The 20,532-nt window shown below is 44.5% G+C and overlaps 1 protein-coding gene across 1 annotated transcript; it reads left to right on the forward strand.

Moving 5' to 3' along the window:
• The first annotated feature begins 1,126 nt into the window (after nucleotides 1-1,126).
• pebp1 (phosphatidylethanolamine binding protein 1) lies at nucleotides 1,127-20,291 on the forward strand. Its single transcript, XM_072496906.1, has 4 exons — nucleotides 1,127-1,303; nucleotides 2,268-2,377; nucleotides 5,210-5,310; nucleotides 19,909-20,291. The coding sequence occupies exons 1-4, from the start codon at nucleotides 1,169-1,171 to the stop codon at nucleotides 20,124-20,126; spliced, it is 564 nt and encodes a 187-aa protein (XP_072353007.1). The 5' UTR covers nucleotides 1,127-1,168; the 3' UTR covers nucleotides 20,127-20,291.
• Nucleotides 20,292-20,532: the final 241 nt, after the last annotated feature.

The raw sequence follows: 20,532 nt of genomic DNA on the forward strand, positions 1-20,532 counted from the left end.
TATCAAGCCAGGACAGTTGGTAGGATTTCGCAGGCCAGATGGTGGGGGATGAATGTAATGCGACATGAATCCCAGGTCCCGGTTGAGGCCGCACTCGTGTGCGGAACTTGGCTATAAGTTTCTGCTCGGCGATTCTGCGTTGTCGCGCGTCCTGAAGGCCGCCTTGGAGAACACTTACCCGGAGATCAGAGGCTGAATGCCCTTGACTGCTGAAGTGTTCCCCGACTGGAAGGGAACATTCCTGCCTGGTGATTGTTGCGCGATGGCCGTTCATTCGTTGTCGCAGTGTCTGCATGGTCTCGCCAATGTACCACGCTTCGGGACATCCTTTCCTGCAGCGTATGAGGTAGACAACGTTGGCCGAGTCGCACAAGTATGTACCGCGTACCTGGTGGGTGGTGTTCTCACGTGTAATAGTTGTATCCATGTCGATGATCTGGCACGTCTTGCAGAGATTGCCATGGCAGGGTTGTGTGGTGTCGTGGTCACTGTTCTGAAGACTGGGTAGTTTGCTGCAAACAATGGTTTGTTTGAGGTTGCGCGGTTGTTTAAAGGCAAGTAGTGGGGGTGTGGGGATGACCTTGGCAAGATGTTCATCGTCATCAATGACGTGTTGAAGGCTGTGAAGAAGATGACGTAGTTTCTCCGATCCGGGGAGTGAAGTGTGCAGAACAACCAATACAAATTGAGCGCTGAGAGGAGCCAAGAGAAATAGACGGTTGAGAGCTGAAACAGAAAATGCTGGACAATCTCAGCAGAGCTGATGGACTGGAGGGCTGAAAACAACCACTTGAATGGGGGGGCGGGGCAGCCAGTAGTAGGGAGGGAGGATGGGAAAGAGAAAATGCTGGAAAATCTCAGCAGGTCTGGCAGCATTTGTAGGGAGAGAAAAGAGCTAACGTTTCAAGTCAGACGGCTCTTTGCCAAAGCTGGGAGGATGGGGCAGCCAGTAGGAATGGAGGATGGGGCAGCCAATAGGGAGGGAGGATGGGGCAGCCAATAGGGAGGGAGGATGGGGCAGCCAGTTGGAATTGGGGATGGAGCAGCCAGTAGAAATGGAGGATGGGGTAGCCAGTAGGAATGGAGGATGGAGCAGCCAATAGGGAGGGAGGCGCGTGCTGGGGTGAGGGTGTGGCTGCAGCACGCCACAGGCGCATTGACAGTGAAGATGCCAGTGAGTTTACAAGGGTGGACCGGAGCTCTGGCCCTGACCGAGGTCGAGGTGAAGCCGGCGCAGCCGCTCCAAGTCAGCTATGGCGAGGTGGCTATAGATGAGCTGGGCAAGGTGCTGACCCCCACCCAGGTACTGACTGCGATTGAAAAGCTGAAGATTGTGGTGAAGAGCTCAACGTGTTGGAATGAATCCAGCGAAGCTTCTGGAAACGGCTGAGACCGGGGGAGGGGGAGAGTGCTGGACTGTCCTTCACTTCATATGCCTTGTGGAGGGGGATAACAGTCTTTGTTTAATCTAAATCTCGGAAACAACCTGCATCAGTATGTCTGTAGAATTGGCTGCAGTACAAGCTGCTGCTCTGCTAACTTACCCCTGGCTGCTCCTGCTGGCTATTTACCCGCCCCCCTCCCTCGCGGTAAACCTGCGGATTAAATATTAACAGATCCCTTTGGGAAATGTAATACTTTTTTTTTGATGGTCATTGCTTATCTTTTTCTTCACCTCAGCTGACGTCCGGTTCTGTCCAGGTTCAACAACACGTGATGCTTGTGGGCCGGTTATTTATGTATGTTTATGCTGGAAGCTCGGGGGCGGGGGCGGGGGTGGTCGAGGTCCAATTCCTCAGGTCACTTCCCCCATCCCGCCTCAATTTAGAGTGAGTGAGAACTATTACTCTGTAGCCTTTCTGTTGAATAGCGAGGCACCAGTACGAAAACAGTCCGCCTGAAATGATTTAGTGCTGGCCAGATGTGACTCAGCTCCTTCCGCCAAGATCATGATAATTGCAGCATTTCGGCCCATATTTTCCATCCCATCCAAAGATGCCAATTCAGGGTTTTGGCCTGCAATCCCAGTAATTACTGCTACAATCCATCAGGATAAAACGAACAGTCAATACATGTGTTGGTCCACTCGTTTGTGTGAAGAACTCTTCAGTGTGGGGTTCAATCTTTTCCTTTAACTTGTCTTGAGCCCAATCCTATCTTTGTAGCTTAATTTAATATCATTTTTATTCTTCCACACCCCTAACTGACCTGTGTGACCTGCCTTCTTTTCAGGGTTGATCTTAAAAGCATTTGACTTGTACTTTCAGGTGCAGAACCGCCCTATCAGCATTAACTGGTCCGGAGGTGATCCAGGCAAGTTTTATGCTTTGATTCTAACTGACCCAGATGCTCCAAGCAGGAAGGCACCAAAGTTTAGGTAGGTTATTCTTGCCTATAATGAAAGGGCTGGGGTTGGAATATTTTCACAATCCACCTCTTAACTGACAAAGAAACTAAAGTTTACGACTTGTTAGAATGTTGAATTCCCAGATATGTCAAATTTGAAAATGTGACTTATGCTTGTAGATTGAATTAAGGTTACTTCCAGCAGGCACATATTATTGTTTGGGCACTGAGTATCCCTACTCGGCCCTAACAATATGCTTTAACCTTCATTGCAAAGATAAATACTGATGTGGACTACTGCTTGTTTCACACCGGTTCATCCTTCCATTTAAAAACCTACAATCCTTGTTCTTGTGTCTGCCGTCCCTACCCCAGCATCTAAATTGGTCATGAATGATTTGGGTTTTAATTTCCACTATTTTATCTCTTTCTATGTAAATGTGCTTCTGAAAATCAGTCCCGTACTTGCTTTTAACCACTTTGTTCTTAAACCCTGTCCTACAGTTGAACGTACCCAGAGCTAATCTTTTCTACGCCTTTTGGTACCTTGTGTACTTCCATATTTATCTTGGGGAAACCTGGATTGAATTTTTGTTGCAGTAACTACTTGAAATTCCTCAAATGAGGGGTTGAATTTTACTTAGTTTCCATTTTCTTGAAATCAAGAGTGTACTTTGTACAGGTTGTTATAGTTTCAATTTTGCTCCCATATGCAGAATTTCCTGCTAAGAAAATGAAATTTACTGGATCTATGAGACAAAATGTACTGTTTTATATTATCAGATGAGGGGGTGGAGGGAAATGGGAGGTGGTCTGGAATGGTTTTCCAGCATATTCAGTATTCCCTGGCTCTTATTATTATTCATTAAAATCACTGAGCTAGTGTTTTAATATAGGATTGTATTTACATTGTTTGTTTACTGTGAGTTGCAGCCTGCAATTTTTAGACTCCCTCAGTAATGCCCTTAATGGGCTAGCCTCCCCTATGTTGGCTCACCTATATAAAGTGTTATAAAGCAGAGAGCATATGGGGGATGGAAAATCACTAATGCTGTCAAAAAATACCTATTTGACTGAACTAAAAACTTAAACCTCCTTAGTTCGCAAAAGAGTCCTAGTCTTCCTAGCAGGACTGAGCTTACCACACATCTTGGATGTTCTAAAAAACTACCATATATATTTAAGCTTTTGTTATATTAAATTTTAAAATATTGCAGCATATGTTTTCTGTTTTTCTCAGTATTAAGAGAAAGACAACTTTACTTTCAATTTGTTGTAGATTTGCAATGTTATGATCCACAGTAATTGATGCTGGAATCATACAAATTGCTATTTAATGCAAAGAATTTCAAGGCTCAGTCTTGGAGTCAAATCTGGATCAATCTGAAGTGGTAGCAACCCTTCCATTGCACACCATTTTCCCCCAGTAGAAAGTTTGAGACAAACATCTCAAGCAAATGCATTGGAAGCAGTTCAGAAAAGGTTGACCAGATTAATACCTGGTTTTATAAAAGGTTAGACAGGCTAGGCTTGTATCCACTGGGGTTTAGAAGAGATGACTTGATTGAAACATACAAGATCCCAAGCAGTCTTGACAGAGTGGATGTGGAAAAGATGTTTCTTTTGGGAGAACCTACAACTAAGGGGTCACCCATTTAAAACTGAGATGAAATGTTTTCACTCAGGGTCGTGAGTCTTTGTAACTCTCTTCCTGAAAAGGTGATGAAAGCAGAGCCTTTTGAATATTTTTAAGGCAGAGGTGGATGAATGCTGGATAAGCAAGGGGGTGATTGGCTATTGGGAGTAGGTGGCGTGCAAATCTGAGGTTACTATTCGATCAGCCATGATCTTATTGAATGGTGGAGCAGGTTCAAGGAGCTGATTGGCCGTGTTCGTATCTAAACGTTGATAGGTTACAGTCTGCCTTAGCCTTTACCTTTCTTGTATTTATATTAATTACATACAATAAATTTCTTATGGAGTGGGGTGCTTTTATTTTAGTTATATAACCACTTTTCTCAAGCTTTCTCTTGTGCACTTTTTTTATAACTTGCTGATATAAAGTTGCAAATTGTAAGGCTTTAAATACATAGCTTTCAAATATAAGCAAACTAAAACCAAATGCTTACTGGAAACACATTGTACAGGCTGTTAACTTTCTCTTTCTACAGTTGTGTCGAGGTAGAATCTTTAATATTTGAGAAGCAACAGTGGAATATTTTGGGGTTCCGGTTTGCCTGTTTCTGCTCTTGGGGTTATTGCATTCAGATAACCGAGCTGGCCTGATGTTCTGTTTATTTGAGTGTGTGCTCCTCCCCCACACCAATTTCGATAATCTCATTGCCCCATGTGCAGAAACATGAAATTCTGCTTCCATGTTAGATCAGGGAACTCTGCACAGTGATTATGCATCATGCATTGAGTATCTTATTAAACATGTGTTCTTCGTTGCCGCTCCAAACTGCATCTGATTTACATCCCCTCCAAATCTTCAACTCGCACCCAATGTTTAAAGAATGGAATCATTTTTTTAAAATAATAATAATAGCTTATTGTCACAAGTAAGCTTCAATGAAGTTACTGTGAAAAGCCCTTAGTCGCCACATTCCGGCACCTGTTCGGGGAGGCCGGTGGGGAATTGAACCCGCGCTGCTGCCATTGTTCTGCATTACAAGCCAGCTGTTTAGCCCTCTGTGCTAAACCAGCCCCTGACCTTGTTCACCTTCTGCTCACTAACTTCACTGACCAAATCTCTTAATTTTTAAACTTTGGTGTCATTTTAAATATCTCTTGTTTAGTTAAATAACAAAATACTCTGGTGCAGCACATTGTCCAATCATTAATCTTGTTCTTTGCTTGTTAGGGAATGGCATCACTTCATCGTAATCAACATGAAAGGAAATGACATTAACAGTGGAGAGATTCAGTCTGACTATATTGGCTCAGGTCCTCCTCAAGGAACTGGTGAGTCCATAATTTAGAAATATAAATTTGATATGTTTATGATTAATGATCCACATTAATTTTAGTTATGATCCATTTGAGTTTATTTTGTGGCAAATTTCAATCAACATATTCTCAAACGTTTTGAGGTATGTTTTCAATTGTCCAGTGAACAAAAAACACTTCTGAAATACTCAATTTAAGTAATCACAACCATGCTATTTGGAGACTGGTGGTGCAGTATTGGCATATTGCACTTTTCATCTTTGGAACCTGGATTCAAAGCCAGCCCTGATTTATGGGGAAAGTCCATTCTAGCTCTGACTGAGGCATCTCAGTTAATGTCCTTTAACTGACTGGAGAGAGAGCACCTTGAACATAAAACTTTACAGGAGCATTATAAAGCACAGCACCGGGGCTGGAGAGAGCGAACCTGGTACAGTGCAGCTGATCGGAGTGGCGGGCTGAGCAGTGCAGTGAACCTTCACTGAATCCAGAGGTGAAATTCAGGATTCGGAAAGTAAAACTGAGCAAGAGGAGGCAGCTGATTGGGTCAATGGGGGCAAGTGCAGGCCAAGGCAGGAGAGCTGGGGCATAAGTTGCAGTAGCACTACAGTATAGAGTGAACACGTCTGTGTGATGTCACAGGTAAGTGACTGGTAGTCAAGTCATTCTCTCTTCTACCTTTCTGACTTTGGAAGTGAAGGCTAGGTAGGGAATCAGAAATTGCGGGAAGAGGGGGCAGCACGGTGGTGCAGTGGTTAGCACTGCTGTCTCACGGTGCCGAGGTCCCAGGTTCGATCCCGGCTCTGGGTTACTGTCCGTGTGGAGTTTGCACATTCTCCCCGTGCTTGCATGGGTTTCACTCCTCCCCCCCCCCCCCCCAATCCAAAGATGTGCAGGGTAGGCGAATTGGCCATGCTAAATTGCCCCTAAATTGGAAAAATAAATTGGGTGCTCTAAATTTATTAAAACAAAAACAAAAAAATTGCGGAAGTGAAGGCTACGTAGGGAATCAGAAATTTCAGGAAGTAATGATTAGTGGCATAAGTAAAAATAAATTGAAATTCTAAATTAAATAAATTCCAATCAAATAAAATATGGATGCAGGGACAGGCATTGTGTTGTAGCTGTAACATGTGGGAGCTGTGGACCCCATTGTGGTTCATTGGGACCACATCTGTAGCAAATGTTAGTTGCTCGAGGAACTTCAGCCCGGTTAGTGAGCTGGAGTCTTCGCTTCGGACATTGTCATGGAGGGGGGTGGGGGGAAGAGTTATATGGATAGTGTTTCAGGAGGCAACGACACCCTTAGATTAACTGCCTTAAATTCTGTCAATGGCCAGGGACAGGAGGGTGTGACTGCAAGTGTGGCAGGTAGAGAGATCCAAGAGCTAATCCTACAAAAGCCTCTGCCCTTGTCCCTGTCCAACAGGTACGAGATTCTTGCTCCTTTGATGGACAAGAGGGGACTTTTAAGGAGGATGAACCAACTGACCAATGCACTGTGGGGGGAGAATAGACAAATGTAGTCGTAGTTTGGGATGGTATAGTCAGGGGAAGACACTGTTCTCTGTAGCCAGGATCAAAAAGTCTTGACGGTCGTGTTACCTATCCGGTGCCAGGGTTTGCGGCATCTGCTCTGGTCTGGAGAGAAGCTTTCAGGGGGAGGATCCAATGTTCGTTGTCCATGTAGGCACCAACATCATGGGTGGAAGAAGGTTCTGTGTAGGAAGTTTGAGGAGTTAGGCACTAAATTAAATAACAGAACCGCTATGGTTATAATTTCTGGATTATTACCCGAGCCACGTGCAAATTGGCAAAGGGTACGTAAAATTAGAGAAAATACTATGTGGCTCAAATACTGGTGTGGGCAAAGTGGGTATCGGTTAGTGAGACATTGGCATCAGTACTGGGGAATGTGGGGTCTGTACCGTTGGGATGGCCTACATCTGAACCATGCTGGGACCAGTGTTCTTGTGGACTGTATAACTAGGGAAAGAGCGCAAGGAAAGCGGCGGGTACACAGTGAAAGAGCGCGAGGAGAGCGGCTGAGACACGGGATAAAAGAGCGCGAGGAGAGCGGCGGAGACGGTGAAAGAGCGCGAGGAGCGGGGCGGGGGCACAGTGAAAGGGCGAGGAGAGTGGCTGAGACACAGGATAAAAGAGCGTGAGGAGAGCGGCGGGGGTACAGTGATTTTCACTCATTTTAACTTTTATTACCTTTTCAAATTGAGTGTGTGGGGGGGGGACTGAAGTGACACCCCAGAAAAGCTGTGACCTGAGTCGCTGTTTGGAAATCTACACTAAATTAAAAAAATTAAGCATTGGTAACTAATTAGACATAATTATAATTTAGAGAGTTATCTAAGACCGAGATCGGAGATTACTATATTTAGCTTTCACATTTATAGTAGAAATCTAGTGCTAGGAAACCGATAGTTGACAGTAACTTAAAAACATTTTTTTAAAACTTTTAATTTTAATTTACTAATTAATTGACGCAATGTCAGTTAGAGGGGTGCAGTGCTCTGACTGTGAGATGTGGCAGGTCCGTGAGGCTTCCAGCGTCCCAAATGGCTTCATCTGCAGAAAGTGCACCCAACTGGAGCTCCTCACAGACTGCATGGTTCGGTTGGAGCGGCAATTGGATGCACTTAGGAGCATGCAGGTGGCGGAAAGCATCATAGATAGCAGTTATATAAATGTGGTCACACCCAAGGTGCAGGCAGAGAAATGGGTGACCACCAGAAAGGGCAGGCAGTCAGTGCAGGAATCCCCTGTGGTTGTCCCCCTCTCGAACAGGTATATCCCTTTGGATACTGTCGGGGGGGATAGCCTATCAGGGGAAAACAGCACCAGCCAGAGCAGTGGCACCACGGCTGGCTCTGATGTTCAGAAGGGAGGATCAAAGCGCAGAAGGGCAATAGTAATAGGGGACTCAATAGTCAGGGGCACAGGATAGGCGCTTCTGTGGACATGAAAGAGACTCCAGGATGGTATGTTGCCTCACTGGTGCCAGGGTCCAGGATGTCTCCGAATGGGTAGAGTGCATCCTGAAGGGGGAGGGCAAACAGGCAGAGGTCGTTGTACATATTGGTACTACGACATAGGCAGGAAGGGGCATGAGGTCCTGCAGCAGGAGTTCAGGGAGCTAGGCAGAAAGTTAAAAGACAGGAGTTGTAATCTCGGGATTACTCCCTATGCCACGTGCCAGTGAGGCTAGAAATAGGAAGATAGAGCAGCTAAACAGCTGGTGTAGGAGGGAGGGTTTCCGTTATCTGGACCACTGGGAGCTCTTCCGGGGCAGGTGTGACCTATATAAGGACGGGTTGCAACTAAACTGGAGAGGCATAAATATCCTGGCCGCGAGGTTTGCTAGTGTCACACGGGAGGGTTTAAACTAGTATGGCAGGGGGGTGGGCATGGGAGCAGGTGAGAGCATTGAGGGAGAACTAGGGAATAGGGACAGTGTGGCTCTGAGGCAGAGCAGACGGAGGGAAGTTGCTGAACACAGCGGGTCTGGTGGCCTGAAGTGCATATGTTTTAATGCAAGAAGTATTACGGGTAAGGCAGATGAACTTCGAGCTTGGATTAGTACTTGGAACTATGATGTTGTTGCCATTACAGAGACCTGGTTGAGGGAAGGGCAGGATTGGCAGCTAAAAGTTCCAGGATTTAGATGTTTCAGGCGGGATAGAGGGGGATGTAAAAGGGGTGGCGGAGTTGCGCTACTGGTTGGGGAGGATATCACAGCTGTACTACGGGAGGACACCTCAGAGGGCAGTGAGACTATATGGGTAGAGATCAGGAATAAGAAGGGTGCAGTCACAATGTTGGGGGTTTACTACAGTCCTCTCAACAGCCAGCGGGAGATAGAGGAGCAGATATGTAGACAGATTTTAGAAAGAGTAAAAACAACAGAGTTGTGGTGATGGGAGACTTCAACTTCCCCAATATTGACTGGCACTCACTTAGTGCCAGGGGCTTAGACGGGGCAGAGTTTGTAAGGAGCATCCAGGAGGGCTTCTTAAAAACAATATGTAGACAGTCCAACTAGGGAAGGGGCGGTACTGGACCTGGTATTGGGAATGAGCCTGGCCAGGTGGTAGAAGTTTCAGTAGGAGAGCATTTCGGGAACAGTGACCACAATTCAGTAAGTTTTAAAGTGCGGGTGGACAAGGATAAGAGTGGTCCTAGGGTGAATGTGCTAAATTGGGGGAAGGCTAATTATAACAATATTAGGCGGGAACTGAAGAACCTAGATTGGGGGAGGATGTTTGAGGGCAAATCAACATCTGACATGTGGGAGGCTTTCAAGTGTCAGTTGAAAGGAATTCAGGACCGGCATGTTCCTGTGAGGAAGAAGGATAAATACGGCAATTTTCGGGAACCTTGGATAATGAGAGATATTGTAGGCCTCGTCAAAAATAAAAAGGAGGCATTTGTCAGGGCTAAAAGGCTGGGAACAGACGAAGCCTGTGTGGAATATAAGGAAAGTAGGAAGGAGTCAGGAGGGCTAGAAGGGGTCGCAAATAGGGTTAAGGAAAATCCCAAGGCTTTTTACACGTACATAAAAAGCAAGAGGGTAGCCAGGGAAAGGGTTGGCCCACTGAAGGATGGGCAAGGGAATCTATGTGTGGAGCCAGAGGAAATGGGCGAGGTACTAAATGAATACTTTGCATCAGTATTCACCAAAGAGAAGGAATTGGTAGATGTTGAGTCTGGAGAAGGGTGTGTCGATAGCCTGGGTCACATTGAGATCCAAAAAGACGAGGTGTTGGGTGTCTTAAAAAATATTAAGGTAGATAAGTCCCCAGGGCCTGATGGGATCTACCCCAGAATACTGAAGGAGGCTGGAGAGGAAATTGCTGAGGCCTTGACAGAAATCTTTGGATCCACGCTGTCTTCAGGTGATGTCCTGGAGGACTGGAGAATAGCCAATGTTGTTCCTCTGTTTAAGAAGGGTAGCAAGGATAATCCAGGGAACTACAGGCCGGTGAGCCTTACTTCAGTGGTAGGTAAATTACTGGAGAGAATTCTTCGAGACAGGATCTACTCCCATTTGGAAGCAAATGGACGTATTAGTGAGAGGCAGCATGGTTTTGTGAAGGGGAGGTCGTGTCTCGCTAACTTGATAGAGTTTTTCGAGGAGGTCACAAAGATGATTGATGCAGGTAGAGCAGTGGATGTTGTCTCTATGGACTTCAGTAAGGCCTTTGACAAAGTCCCTCATGGTAGACTAGTACAAAAGGTGAAGTCACACGGGATCAGGGGTGAGCTGGCAAGGTGGATACAGAACTGGCTAGGTCATAGAAGGCAGAGAGTAGCAATGGAAGGATGCTTTTCTAATTGGAGGGCTGTGACCAGTGGTGTTCCACAGGGATCAGTGCTGGGACCTTTGCTATTTGTAGTATATATAAATGATTTGGAGGAAATTGTAACTGGTCTGATTAGTAAGTTTGCAGACGACACAAAGGTTAGTGGAATTGCGGATAGCGATGAGGACTGTCAGAGGATACAGCAGGATTTAGATTGTTTGGAGACTTGGGCGGAGAGATGGCAGATCGAGTTTAATCCGGACAAATGTGAGGTAATGCATTTTGGAAGGTCTAATGCAGGTAGGGAATATACAGTGAATGGTAGAACCCTCAAGAGTATTGAAAGTCAGAGAGATTTAGGAGTACAGGTCCACAGGTCACTGAAAGGGGCAACACGGGTGGAGAAGGTAGTCCAGAAGGCATACGGCATGCTTGCCTTCATTGGCCGGGGCATTGAGTATAAGAATTGGCAAGTCATGTCGCAGCTGTATAGAACCTGAGTTAGGCCACACTTGGAGTATAGTGTTCAATTCTGGTCACCACCCTACCAGAAGGATGTGGAGGCTTTAGAGAGGGTGCAGAAGAGATTTAGCAGAATGTTGCCTGGTATGGAGGGCATTAGCTATGAGGAGCGGTTGAATAAATTTGGTTTGTTCTCACTGGAACGACTGAGGTTGAAGGGCGACCTGATAGAGATCTACAAAATTATGAGGGGCATAGACAGAGTGGATAGTCAAGAGGCTTTTCCCCAGGGTAGAGGGGTCAATTACTAGGGGGCATAGGTTTAAGGTGAGAGGGGCAAGGTTTAGAGTAGATGTACGAGGCAAGTTTTTTTTTTTACACAGAGGGTAGTGGGTGCCTGGAACTCGCTACCGGAGGAGGTGGTGGAAGCAGGGACGATAGTGACATTTAAGGGGCATCTTGACAAATACATGAATAGGATGGGAATAGAGGGATACTGACCCAGGAAGTGTAGAAGATTGTAGTTTAGTCGGGCAGCATGGTCGGCACGGGCTTGGAGGGCCGAAGGGCCTGTTTCTGTGCTGTACATTTCTTTGTTCTTTGTTTGAGGGAAGTGACTGATTTATTTATTTATTGTCACATGTACCGAAGTACAGTGAAAAGTATTTTTCTGCGGCCAAAGGAACACACACAGTACATACATAGTATGCAAAAAGAATAATTGACAAAGCATATTGACAAATAGTACATCGACAAATAGTGATTGATTACAGTGCGGAACAAGGGCCAAACAAAGCAAATACATGAGCAAGAGCAGCATAGAGTGTCATGAATAGTGTTCTTACAGGGAACAGATCAGTCCGAGTGAGAGCCGTTGAGTCTAGCTGTGGGGAAGAAGCTGTTCCTATGTCTGGATGTGCGGGTCTTCAGATTTCTATATCTTCTGCCTGATGGATGGGTCTGGAAGAGTGCAAAGCCTGGGTGAGGATCACTGACAATGCTGTCTGCCTTACTGAGGCAGCAGATGGTGCAGACAGAATCAATGGGATGGGATGTGTGATGTGCTAGGCTGAGTTCACCACACTGCAGTTTCTTGCGATCTTGGGCTGAGCTGTTGTGATTCAGCCAGATATGATGCTCTCTATCGCACATTATAAGTTTGTGAGCATTGATGCAGACATGCCGAATTTCTTTAGCTTCCGTAGGATGTGGAGACGTTGTTAAGCTTTCTTGACTGTTGTACCAACATGAGTGGACTGGTACAGACTGTTGGTTTGGTGACCCCCAGGAACTTAACCATCTCCACTCCGGAGCCATTGGTGTAGACTGGGGGGGGGCGGGGGGTCGTGCTACACCTCGGAAGTTGATGATCAGTCCCTTGGTTTGTCTGACATGTAGAGAGAGGTTGTTTTCGGTACACCATGCAACCAAGTGATTTATCTCCCTTCTGTAGTCTGATTCGTCATTGTTTGAGATATGACCCACCAGTCGTATCATCCGCAAACTTATAGTTCGAATTGGGGTTGAAACTTGCCACACAGTCGTGTATGTGTATAGGGAATACAGCAGAGGACTGAGCACACATCCTTGTGGGGCCGCGGTGTTGAGGGCTATTGTGGAGGAAGTGCTGTAACCTATCCTGAAGATTGCGGTCTGTTGGTGGAGTAAATGGAGGATCCAGCTGCACAGGGAGGAGTCAAATCCAATATTGCAGAGTGTGGTTATTAGTCTTGTCGGGATAATGGTTTTGAAGGTGGAGCTGTAGTCTATGAACAGCAGGCTGACGTAGGTGTCCTTGTTGAGATGTTCGAGTGTTGATTGTAGGGCCTGGGAGATAGCATCTGTTGTGGACCAGTTGTAGCGATAGGTGAACTGCAATGGATTGAGACTGTCTAGAAGGCTGGCGTTGATCCGTCTCATGACTAGCTGCTGAAAGCATTTCATGATAACAGATGTCAGGGCCACTGGTCGGTAGTCGTTAAGGCACGCTATCTTGTTCTTCTTTGGCACTGGTATTATGGGAGTCTTCTTGAAGGAGGTAGGAACCGCGGTGCGGAAAAGTGAGGTGTTGAAGATGTCTGTGAATACACTCGCCAGCTGGTCTGTGCAGGATCTGAGTGCTTGCCCTGGGACTCTTGGGCCCTTCGTTTCCGCGGGTTCACTTTCAAGAAGGCAGCTCTTACCCCTGAGGCTGTAATAGTGGGTATGGGTGTGTCCAGGGCTGTTGGGGCAGGTGACACTGATACATTGGCTGTCTGTTCAAAGCGGCATTCAACTTGTTCAGTTCATTGGGGAGGGATGCTCCAGCCCCAGAGATTCCACCTGGCCTTGCTTTGTAGTCCATAATCTTGTGTAAGCCCTGCCATAGACATTATGGGTTTGTGTCGTTGGCCTGGGACTCTAGTTTGATCCGTTATTGTCTTTTGGCGTCCCTGATGTCTTTACATATGTCGTACCTGGAACTCTTGTAGAGGTTGGGGTCGTCAGATGTGAACACCGCCGTCTGAGACTTCAGCAGGGAGTGAACCCTTCGGTTAAGCTAGGGTTTCCGATTGGGGAACACCCGTATTGTCGTCTTTAGTACACAGTCCTCAACACACTTACTGATGAAATTTGTGACAGTGGTGGGGTACTCGTCCAGGTTAGCTGCTGTGGCCTTGAATGTGGACTTTTGGGTACTCGTCCAGGTTAGCTGCTGTGGCCTTGAATGTGGACTTTGAGAAGGCTTTGAACTAAAATTGGGGTGAGGGTTCAGTTGCTTGGAAAATTAGGAAGTAAAAATTAAAGCTATGAGTGCAGGTTAGTGATCAGTCTGGCTGTCACCAGAAAACAACAGGTGGGGCCAGATCATATCATTCATTATATTGCACCAAGGACTCATACAAGAGCCCTAATGACAAAGGCGCCCGGTGGGGGGCAGGGGGGACGTTTAGAAAATCAGGGGTATATGAGAGAGTGGTGGCATAGGATAGTAAGGGGGAACTTGGCTGTCATAGTGTGACAGGCCGGGACAGGAAACGTAAACACAAATATGCAACATAAAGCAAATCCAGAGTTGTAAACAACTGTAAAAAATCAAAGCAAAATGTCCTTTATCTGAATGCTCAAAGCATTTGCAACTAGATGGATGAGTTGATAGCACAGATTGCAACATATGAGTACGATTTATTAGCTATTATATTACTTGGTTGCAGGAAGACTTAAGACTGGGTGCTCAACATTCCAGGTTATACAATGTTCCAAAAGAACAGGGCAATGGGGAAAGGAGGTGGGGGAGTGTTGTTCATCAAGGAAGGTTTCCGAGCAGTGCTGAGCTGTGATATAAAGGCAGTGGATAGGGAAGACCAGGGTGGGAGTAAGTCTACAGACACCCAAAACGTGACCTCTCGAGATCAGTGTAAATGGGGAAATACCAAGGGCATGTTTAAAGGAAATTGTAATTATGGGAGATTTTAACCTGCATATTGATTTGGACGAACCAAACCGGCAAGGGTAGCATAAAAAAAATTTGAGGGGGCAGCACGGTGGCAGTGGTTAGCATTGCTGCCTCACTACGCTGAGGTCCCAGGTTCGATCCCTGCTCTGGGTCACTTTCCGTGTGGAGTTTGCACATTCTCCCCGTGTTTGCATGGGTTTCTCTCCCACAACCTAAAGATGTGCAGGGTAGGTGGATTAGCTATGCTAAATTGCCTCGTAATTGGAAAAATGAATTGGGTACCCTAAACTTATATTTTTAAAAATCATTATTTGTGGGGAGCATCAGGGATTGCTTTTTAGAGCAGTACGTTGTGTAACCATCCCGGAATGGGCTATTTTGGATTGGTTTTGTGTAATGAAGGGTTAATAAGGGATCGTGTGGTTGAGGATCCCCTAGAGGCGAGTGACCACAACTCGATAGAATTCCAGATACAGTTCAAGGGTGAACGCTGCAGGCCCATAACCAGTGTATTGAACTTAAATAAGGGAAATTATGAAGATATGAGGGAGGAGTTGTCTACGGTGAACTGGGTAAACAAGCTAAGATACAGGTCAGTAGATGAGTGGTAGCAGATATTCAAACGGCTGGTCCATAATGCTCAGCAGGAGTTAATCAAAAAGAGGGATTCCACGAGAAAGAGGCAAAATCCACGGATAACCAAGGAGGTCAAGGATAATGTTCAATTGAAAAGCAGGATATACAAAATGGCAAGGGATAGTGGTAGACCAGAGCACTGGGAAGCTTTTAGGATCCAGGAGTAGAAAAAGCTCAGAAGGGAGAAAGTGAATTTGAGAGAACTTGCATGCAGTATACATATCCATAGAAACTCTTACTGTTTATATGTAAGGTTTTTATGGACATATAAACTGTCTGTGTGGAGTCTGCACTCCTCCCCGTGTCTGCGTGAGTTTCCTCCGAGTGGTCCGGTTTTCTTCCACAAGTCCCGAAAAACATGCTGTTAGGTGAATTGGATATTCGGAATTCTCCCTCCGTGTACCCGAACAGGTGCTGGAATGTGGCGACTAGGGGCTTTTTACAGTAACTTCATTGCAGTGTTAATGTAAGCCTACTTGTGACAAAGATTATTATTATTATTATTAAATAGGAAGCAGGTGGCAAAGGTAAATTTGGGACGTCTACTGAACAAGGCTGGTGAATTAATAGCAAACAAAGAAATGGTTGATATGCTAAACAAATATTTTGTATCAGTCTTCACTATGGACGACATTACAAATATCCCTAAGCTATCAGATGGGCTGATTTCAAATAACATGGTCGTACTTCCAAAAATCGCGATCACAAGGGATAGAGTATTAGAGAAACTCAACAGGCTAAGGTGGACAGGTCACCAGGACCCAATGAACTGCATGCTAGAGTTTTACTGGCAGTGGCTGCAGGGATAGTGGACCCATTGGTTGAGTTTTTCATAAATCGCTAAATTCTGGAAGGGTACCAGAGGATGACTCCCTTGTTCAAAAAGAAGAAAGGCACAAAGCAGAGAACTAAAGGCCAGTTGGTTTGACATCTATTATTGACAAGATGCTGGAGTCAATAATCAAAGAGGAAATAGCTAATCATCTAAGGCAGCACGGTGTCACAGTGGTTAGCACTTCTGCCTCACGGTGCCAAGGTCCCAGGTTCAATCCCGGCTCTGGGTCACTGTCCATGTGGATTTCTCCCAGTGTTTGTGTAGGTGTCGCCCCCACAACCCAAAGATATGCAAGGTAGGTGGTGGATTGACCACGCTAAATTGCCTCTTAATTGGAAAAGATGAATTGGGTACTCTAAATTTTTTTTTTTTTTTAATTGAGAGGGGTGACCATCTATTATCAAACCTAGTCAACATGGTTTTATGAAAGGTAAATCATGTTTGACAAACTTGCTAAAATTCTTTTGAGGATGTAACAGGGAGTGTAGATAGAGGGGAACCTGTAGATGTAGTGTATTTGGATTTCCAAAAGGCGTTTGACAAGGTGCCACAAGAGACTGGTGCAAGTAAAAACGCATGGAATTGGAGGAAGTGTGTTCGCATGGATTGAAAACTGGCTCTCACATAGAAAACAGAGTTAGAATAAATGGGTCCTTTCCAGAGTGGGAAGATGTAATTAGTGGAATACTGCAGGAATCCGTACTTGTCCTGCAATTATTCACTATTTACATTAATGACCTGGAACAGAATGTAAGGTTTCCAAATTTGCCGATGATATAAAAATAGGTGGAAGAGCGTATTGTGATGAGGATATTGTGATTATGCAATGGGATGTAGATAGATTGGATGACTTGCTGAAAACCTGGCAAATGCAGTTTAATGTGGGTAAGTGTGAGGTCATGCACTTTGGTAAGAGGAATCAAAAGGCAGATTAGCTAAATGAAAGAGACTGCTGGTGAGTGAAGTACAGAGAGATCTAGGTGTTTTAGTGCATGAATCACCAGAAGCTAGCAGGCAGGTGCAACAAGTAGTGAAGGCAAATGGTATGTTGGCCTTTATTGCAAAGTTATAAAAAAAATAGGGTTTTTTTTGTTGTAATTATACAGGGTGTTGGTGAGACCTCACCTGGAACACTGCGTACAGTTTTGGTCCCCTTACCTAAAAAAGGATATAGTAACGTTGGAAGCAGTCCAAAGGAAAATACCAGGCTAATTCCTGGGATGAGAGGGTTGTCCTATCAAGAAGTACTAAATAGTCGGTGTCTGTATTCCTTGGAGTTTAGAAGTGAAAGGTGACCTTATCCAAAAATATAACATCCCAAGGGGGCATGACTGGGTAGATGGTGAGATGTTTTCACTATTGTGAGACTCTCGAGCAATGGAACATAGCTGCAGGATAAAGGGCCGGTTGTTTAAAAATGAGATGTGGAGAAATTACTTCTTGCAGAGGTTGCTGTATCTCTGGAATTATCTGCCCCCTGTGTGTGTGAGGGAGGGAGGGGGAGGGAGAGAGGGGGAAGAGGAAGAGAGGCTGGATCATTAGAAGTATTTAAAGTGGAGATGGATAAATATTTCGATAGACGGTGGACTATGGGGAAATGGCACAGAAAAGGAGTTGAGGCTGGTATAAATTAGCCATGATCATACTGAATGGCAGACTTGAAGGGCCTGGTGGCTTTTTCCTTCTAATTCTTGTGTATTGGAAGTTCAATTCTGGAACAATCTGAACTACTAGTGGGACTTTACCAGCCATCCTTTGACCAACTTTTTATTGAATTAAGAGATCATATGTATAGACGCCTTCCCTCTTGGAACTAAGTAGATATCAAGTCGTTACACTTGCTATTGAACCTTAATATCCAGTAGTTACAACATAAAAGTTCAATAGCAAGTGTATGTCTACCGAGCAAATACAAGATCATCACATGAAAGTGCATTTCAATGGTGAGGTGGAGAATGAGTTTGTACAAAGCTAATGGCAAAACTTACAAATCACCCCCTTGCTTGAAGTTGTTGTAACATTTTTTGTTTAAAAGCAGTAAATACTGTTGAGTCCAAAATTTGCTGTGAGCGTAAGTGAGGCTCACAGCTCCAGGGTCCCAGGTTTGATTCCCGGCTTGGGTCACTGCGGAGTCTGCACGTTCTACCTGTGTGGGTTTCCTCCCACAACTCCCGAAAGACGTGCTGGTAGGTAATTTGGACATTCTAAATTCTCCCTCTGTGTACCCGAACAGGTGCTGAAATGTGACGACTTGGGGCTTTTCACAGTAACTTCATTGCGGTATTACTGTAAGTCTACTTGTGGCAAAGATTAATTTCTTTAAACATACATTGTGACCAAAAAATGTTCCTTTTAACTTATGGCGTTAGGAACTCGTGCTATCGTTTTCCCTATTTGCTACCTCTCTAGCCTGAACTTTGAATTCAGATCTGGCTCTATTTTTCAGATTGCGCCACAGTGTATGATGAGTATTGGGACATCTTAACTGGTATTGAAGTCTATCGGTTATTGGAAACAGCTGGAGTCCAGCAATTGGGACTAAATCGTTTATTGTTTTTTCTGCTGCTGAAATTCTCCTGTCACCTACAGACTCAACAATTACAAAGTCTCTCAATCAGCCTCTCCAATCTCTGCTGCCCCAATCCTATTAAGCCGTGTTCGTTAGGTGAATTGGAAATTCTGAATTCTCCCTCCGTGTATCAGAACAGGTGCCATAAAGTGGCGACTAGGGGATTTTCACAGTAACTTCATTGCAGTGTTACTTGTGATGAGAATAAAAATTATTATTCCTCGCCCATCATTCTGTTCTTGCTCCCTATCTCGAAATGCCTCCAAATTAAAATTTCCATTTTTACTTTTAAATCCTGTGTCTCTGGATCAGTGATTCAGCAACAAAACCACTGTTATCCTGCCTGATAAATTAAGTTTCCCTTCTAGAACAACCTTTTACCACAAACTGGAAAATATTTTGGCTAGTTTTGAAATTAAAGTCCTTTTTTAAAAAATGTTTCACTGATTAGGCCCAGTAATTTACTGCAAGTGGCAAATTGATCTTCATTCTCTTTTTAAGCGAGTTATTTACGAAGTAACTTCAGATGGTATTTAACGTCAGTAAAATTTAAGGTTCCTGTAATTGACAATATTGTCAACATCTAGCAGTCCATTGGGTTCTCCATTTAAATGCACTGTTAGTGAGTATTCTGTTTTCAATGTAACAGCTGTTTACCGTATCTGCCAGTTCTTATTTGAGGAAGCTTTAGACAGGCTGTCTCCACATTGACTGTTAAACATAGAAATTAGGAGAAGCTTGCTCAGCTATTCAATATAACCATGGCTGATCCTCTATCTCTATGCTACATTCCCACTTTTCCCCCCCCACCATACCCCCTTGATGTCATTAAATCTAAAAAAATTGTATTTTTTTTGAATACATTGTGACTTGGCTCCACAATTATCTGGGGTAGCGAATTCCACAGATTGACTACCCTTTGAGGGAAGAAATATTTCCTCATCTGGTCTCCCCCATATCATGAGACTGTGTTCCCTGGTTCTAGTTTCCCCAACTAGGGAAACGCCCTTCGTGCATCTAGTTTATCTGGCTCTATTATAATTTTATACATTTCAATCATATTTCTTATCCTTTTAAACTCTGGTGACTACAGGGGCAGTCCCACCAACCCTAGTATCAGCCTAGTGAACCTCCCATTCCCTGTATGGCAAGTATATCCTTTCAGGTAGGGAGACCAGTCACAGCTTCACTTAAAATTGTATTATATCATTTTTAGGGAGGTGTGGTGGCTGTATGGATGTGAGAACTTTTGAGCTATGTATTGCAGCACAAGTAGGAACAGAAAGCATTTCATACTTTTTGCACGGTGTTTCTTGTTATTTCTCTATGTTGCTTTGTCTTACTAAAATTTTTATTGCAGGCCTTCACCGTTATGTCTGGCTGGTTTATGAACAATCCCAGCAACTGAAATGTGACGAGCAACGGTTGACCAACCAATCAGGTGATAAGCGTGGATCATTCAAAACTGCAGCATTCCGTAAGAAGTACAATTTGGGTGCACCAGTGGCAGGGACATGCTACCAGGCTGAATGGGATGACTATGTCCCAAAACTCTATGAACAGTTATCTGGAAAGTAATAAGGTGCACAAAAACACCAATGATTTTGTTTTTCTTTCTATAAAACAATATGCATTTCCTTGTAAGAACACAGTTTCAGGCTCTGTACAGCCATCAAACTAATGTCAATGATGCATAGAGACCTTTGTGTCTACAGCCCTAAATAAATGTTAGTTTCAAATTGAGATTTTGTTTTCCTTGTACTTTTCAGCTACACAGGTTGCAGTGTGATTTTAAACTTGCATAAATTATCCAAGACATGAAAAAATATGGTTCTGTTGCATTCAGCCAAAGGAAGTGATGAGATACTTGTCCATTACAAAAGTTTGGTTTAGAAGAATGCAGATTTACCTGTATTAAAGTTACATTCTTAGTTTTGATGCAGTAGTGGAATAAAGTCAGTGAAATGTTCCAGAAGATTACTAC

Source organism: Scyliorhinus torazame, chromosome 1 (genome assembly GCF_047496885.1).
Source record: "Scyliorhinus torazame isolate Kashiwa2021f chromosome 1, sScyTor2.1, whole genome shotgun sequence".
Classification (NCBI taxonomy): domain Eukaryota; kingdom Metazoa; phylum Chordata; class Chondrichthyes; order Carcharhiniformes; family Scyliorhinidae; genus Scyliorhinus; species Scyliorhinus torazame.